The following is a 5,690-nucleotide window of genomic DNA, read 5'->3' on the forward strand; positions in this document are numbered from 1 at the left end:
TGCCTCAATTCTAACACTGGGGTATAACCATCAACTTCCTCGAGGGTCTCTTTCACATCACCCATGGAGCTCTCAAGTTTGGCCGCTCTTTCATATAAAGCTAATAGCATATCCCTCGATCGACTTGCTTTCCTAGCCCTCCTATAGGTCTCCATTGGCTCAACACGCTTGTCTGCTCCTTTCAACATCTCGACCAGAACCTTCGGAACTTTAGCTCAGATACCATGGGGCTAAAACTTAAGTTTTGCAAATCACGCGGCGTTAGGCGATTTCTTTGCTTAAAATCTACCCAAGCCAGCCTAACACTTGAAAAGTGAGAACTCTCCTGGAAATTCTCTAAGGCACCCAAAAATATAGTGAAAGCAACTCAAAGCTAAAGAGTAATGAGGAAATTGAAAAGCCACAGGAAAGTAATACACACAAGGTGTTTGAGTAAAGCTCTTAAATATATCTTTTAACTATCAAATGGATGATTCCAAATGAAGAGGGAGACCTTTATTTATAGTTGAGCTCCCAAAAACTAACGATACAAATTGAGTTACATCGATGATCACGATTAGAACATACTTACAATTGAAAGTCCTAATGGATTTAAACTATATACATTTTATCCCTTTAGGATTTACACTATTTACCATGATAACTCTAGTTTTATTGGAGTGTTTTACTAGGCCACCAAGGCTTCAAGAAGATGGACTTCTTGATAGGTTTCATGAGTCAAGCCAGTTCAAACAGGTCAAATAAGTCTTATTTCATCTGTTGACCTCTATGGGACGTTCTGTGTGTATTGGTCACAGGCTTTTATCCGTGGCCCGTGACACTAGGCTGTAGCTACTAATGAATATCTAGTCTAAAGTATAAATTTATGAGGTCAGGTAGAAAAGGTGCTAAATATTATGCAGTGGGTCTTAATTATAATGAAGATGTTGAGGTGATGATGTTTGAACACCAGCAAAGTGGCGGTCTTGTAATCAAAATGTTAGTAGAGACTGAAGATGTCCATGATTAGTGATTATATCTCTAATCTCAATAGGCTCACTTCACTAATTTTTGTTAGTGTGACATTTTGAAATTAAAAAAAAATTACTCACTTGGTAGTCATATAAAAAAGAAGAAGAAAATGACAATATAATTAACTTGAATTTAATAAAGAAATTTAATAGTATTAACATTTCTTAAAAAATTATATCAACATTTTAATCAAACAAAAAACTTAGGCTAATTAATGACATTAAAAAAAAGTTGAATACCAAATTATATAAAAAAAATTAAAATATAAAGTTTAAATTGTAAATTTAAGCGTATTACAGAGATCAAAATTGAAATTTAACTGTTATGATAGAATCTAAAGCAAATGAAAAAAAAGATAAAAGGAATACCCATCGCTTCATATTATATCATATCATATCATATCATATATATATATATATAATATAATATAACAAGATACAACCTATATTTGTCATAAGTGGTGCATCCATATTTTTTTATTGAAGTTCTATATATTTTTATGTATCAAATAAAATTTAAATAATTTAAGTAAAATTAAATAAATTTTAAAAATTAATATTTTTAAAATATTCAGTTCATATTTGTATTTTTAAATATAATATATTTAAACAAACTATAAAATTGAAATTAATAAAAAATAATTTAGAACTAAAATATTGATAAAAAACACTGATTGGTTATAATAATTGAAAATTAAATAATTCATAAAATAAAAATAAATAAAATATTGTACTTTTGATCTTTTTCAATTTTAAATCAAAACTTGATGTTGAATATATAATATTTTTAATTATTTATAAAATGATTTTAAATAATATATTAACTTTCCTATAATTAGAATAGTTAAATATCACAGTAAAATATATTAAAATGATAATATATTAAGTTTCCTATAATTAATATTTATTATAAAATGATTTAAATAATTACTTTTTCCACCAGAATCGAAATAATATATCATTTTAAATATTATTAAAATAATTAATTAATCACGTGCATCAATTAACATGCATAATATGTTTTAACTTTAATTATTCTACTGTTATATTTAAATATTTTTAATACGATTTAAATAATTTATAAAAAATTAAAGAATAAATTAAATTAAATTTAAATCATATTACTGTGATATTTAGTTGTTTAAAATATACAGTCTAAAACTATTGAAGTAAATCTTTAAAAATATTGAGATAAAGTCTCTTTCCTATTCTAATATTTTATGTTTCTCCTCATTTTTATTTTTGACACAAGTTGTTTAAAACATTAGAATAATTTTTTAAAAATATTAAAATATTAGAATGAATTCTTTAAATTTTTTTTTAACACAGGCCCTTTTTAATAAAAACAAACATTTAAAATTAATAAATCACATTTTTTTTTCACATCAAACTTTTCAAACACACTTCTATTGTCATATGTATTATCTCTCAAATATCGATTTGATTATCTTTAAAAATAAAACCAATTAAAATAATAAAAAAAATCTAAAAACCAAATTTAACATTTAAGCGAGGTTTAATTAAAAGAAAAAAGTATTCATAAATAAATTTAAAAAATAAATAAGCTTATATTAAAAAGAATAATTTGCTTCTTTTTATTTCTTTACAGATTCATTGAAGGATAAAAATAAAATTTAAAAAAATAAAAGAATTGTTAAGAAAAAAAATTCTTTCAGTTGCAACCAGTGTTATGATCAAAAGAAGTACCAATACCATCGTCAACTCAACCTGAACCAGGTTGATTGGAACCCCAACCCAAATCCGCCATACCCATCATATTAGCCAAGCTCGCAAATGCTAAAGCCGAATGTAAATATTCCAAACCATTAATTTCCCCACCTTCCAATCTTCGGTGACCACCATCACTGTCGTCGCCTTCGTTTTCAGCCGTCTCAGTTGGCATCAAAAATCGACAAATCGGGCAAGTCCCATGGATCTCCAACCACTTCTCAATACAACCTGAATGAAACACATGCTTACATGGCATCTCCCTTCCTTCTTCATCAACTTCAAATTCTTCCAAACAAATACAACAATCTTTACCAGTCTCTTCCACTTTTATCCTTGGCATTGCTTCTATAGAAGCCTTGGAAGCTGGCACTGGCCCAGGTTTATTATCACCGACGGCTTCACCATTGCCAATTTGGAAAACTACGTAAACAAGTTGGCGAGGCTGTCGGGTTTGGGTATGAGTATCCGCCATGTTACTGTATGAAAATCAAAGGAAGTTCAAACAAGTTTAGGAAAATTGAAAAGAGAACTTTTAGAATTGAATAATAATTGAAAGGGAAAAGAAGATATTTTATGGAGGAAATTTGGGAAAAGAATGTAGATTCCAGGGTGTTGATGATGAAGTCCAATGGGATTTCGTTAAGCAACTTCCAGAAGTTTCTATTTTATTCATGCAATTTGTTCGAATTAGTAGAAATGAAATTTATAGATTGTTGTATATTAATTGTGTACAATATTTTATATTTATATTATTTAAATTAAGTGTAATGTTTTTCAGAAAAAGGAAATTAATTGTTATACTATTCTTGTAATCCTTCAAAATTAAAAAATAACTGATTAATCATTTTATTAAAAAAAATTGGCGTAGGTATAGTAAGAAATTTTGTTATAAGGTATATATATTGTAATTATTTTATACTATATATTCGCGGCATGTAATAAACATTGTGACGAGGTCACATGTACTATAACAACACAAATTTTATTCGGATTTACGTAATATATCATTTATGTTATAAGAAGATGTGTAATAAACATTGTGACGAGGTCATATGTACTATAACAACACAAATTTTATCCTTAGTTTAAATCTTATTACGGCGTTTCTTGATCTAAATAATAATTTCATTCAAACGATACCATTTCAGCACTTAAATAAATAATTTTATACAATTAAGCCCTTACAACATCATTTTTACAATATTATCCTAACATTTTAACTTTTATACAATTTCGTCCCTAAGCCTAAAACTCACAATTTAACCACAATCAATGAAATAACATGCTAGCCGGTTTTTCCTAGGGTCCAATACAACCTAGATTTTTCATTATTTCTCCATATTTTCTTTGAATTTTACCATTTCCATAAAAAAATCCCTAAACCTTAAATTTATCATAAGTCACTTAACAAGAGTCATCTATTTAACAACCAACCATAATAATCTATCAACTAAATTCACAAAGACTTCCAATTCATTCATGGCAAGTCCCTAAACTTTTAACAGTATTACGAACTGACTCCCGAGCTAGCTAGATTAAACTAATACAAACTCAAAAATATAAAAATAATTAAAACAGAACTCAAAAAAAATACCATGCAAGGGTTTGAAGCTTGGCCAATATCCCCCTAGCTAAAATGGTGATTTTGGTTCTAGGTAAGCAAAAGTGAGGAAGATGATAACTTTTCCCCATTCATTTTGTTTAATCAATCATTTAATTATCTAATTACTACTTCACTTTTACAATTTTTACTTATAAATTAACAAAACATGCCCATAGTTGTCCACTATCAAAATGTATGATATAATTACCATCCAAGTCCATTAGTTTAAAATTCCAAAACTATTTGACCCTTTTTAACAAATAAAAAATGAACTTTTGCATCTTTTACAATTTAACTCTTTTTAAACCTTATAATTTCTGAACTAAATTTTAATGTAACCTAAATAAACACTCTTAAATATTAAATAAATAATAAAACACTAACTCGCTTGTCGGAATCGTGGTCCTGAAACTACTGTTTTTGACACCATTGAAAACTGGTTGTTACAATAACAACATAAATTTTATTGGGATTTACGTAATATATCATTTATGTTATAAGAAGATGTGTAACAAAGTAATATACATTGTAATTCATGTCCCAAGGTATATGACATATTAATAAATATTAGGGTAAACTATCTTATTGGTAACCCAACTTTTGGCGTTTTCATTTTGGTCACCCAAATAAAAATACTTGCAATTTGGCCACTATCGTTAGAGAAAATTTTCATTTCAATCACCCAAGCATTAAATCTCATTAAATCCTTAAGGACAACTGATTGTGCACGCCATGTCATCACTTGTGACTATATTTTGACACTCCATCACTGTTCATATCATTTTCCTTCACCCAAAATTTCCCCTCCACGCCATCCCCTGCCTTCACCATTCTTCTTCTTCTTCCTCTTCCTCCTCCTCCTCTTTCTCCTCCTCCTTCTCTTCTTCCTCCTCCTATTCTTCCTCATTTGCTCCCTATTTATAACCATTACACCATTTCTTCCACCACCCTATCATTCACCCAAGGCCAAGGTCTTTTATACTTACAGTGCCAGTGTATGATAATATGTCTGGACAGATATCGGGGCAGACACCTAATAAAGGGGGATTGCCCCAGCAAAATGAGAACCTTTTTTAGGTTGCCCAGATGCAGAGTTTAGGTGTTGTTGGAGGTCCTTCACATACTATGTTATATATGGACCCTGAACAACTCAGAACTTGCGAATATATGTGAACAAAGATGTAAGCTTTTTTATAAAGTTTTGTTGTTTAGAAATGTAAGTTTAGGCTTTTCTAAATGCATAGAATGTTTGTATCTATTGATTAATTTAGTTTAAATTATAGAGAAATTTGAAATAAAGTTATATTAAACATTAGGTCATTTTTTTGCCTGAATGCTATTTAATA

The 5,690-nt window shown here is 28.7% G+C and overlaps 1 protein-coding gene across 1 annotated transcript; it reads right to left on the bottom strand.

Moving 5' to 3' along the window:
- Positions 1-2,733: 2,733 nt before the first annotated feature.
- Positions 2,734-3,213, bottom strand: LOC107889865 (E3 ubiquitin-protein ligase MPSR1). The gene has a single exon (XM_016814414.1). The coding sequence runs from the start codon at positions 3,211-3,213 to the stop codon at positions 2,734-2,736; it is 480 nt and encodes a 159-aa protein (XP_016669903.1).
- Between the last annotated feature and the right edge of the window lie 2,477 nt (positions 3,214-5,690).

Source organism: Gossypium hirsutum, chromosome A09, assembly GCF_007990345.1.
Source record: "Gossypium hirsutum isolate 1008001.06 chromosome A09, Gossypium_hirsutum_v2.1, whole genome shotgun sequence".
NCBI classification, from domain to species: Eukaryota; Viridiplantae; Streptophyta; class Magnoliopsida; order Malvales; family Malvaceae; genus Gossypium; species Gossypium hirsutum.

Coding starts and splice junctions, on each gene's coding strand:
- LOC107889865 (XM_016814414.1), bottom strand. CDS start 3,213: ATGGCGGATACTCATACCCAAACCCGACAGCCTCGCCAACTTGTTTAC.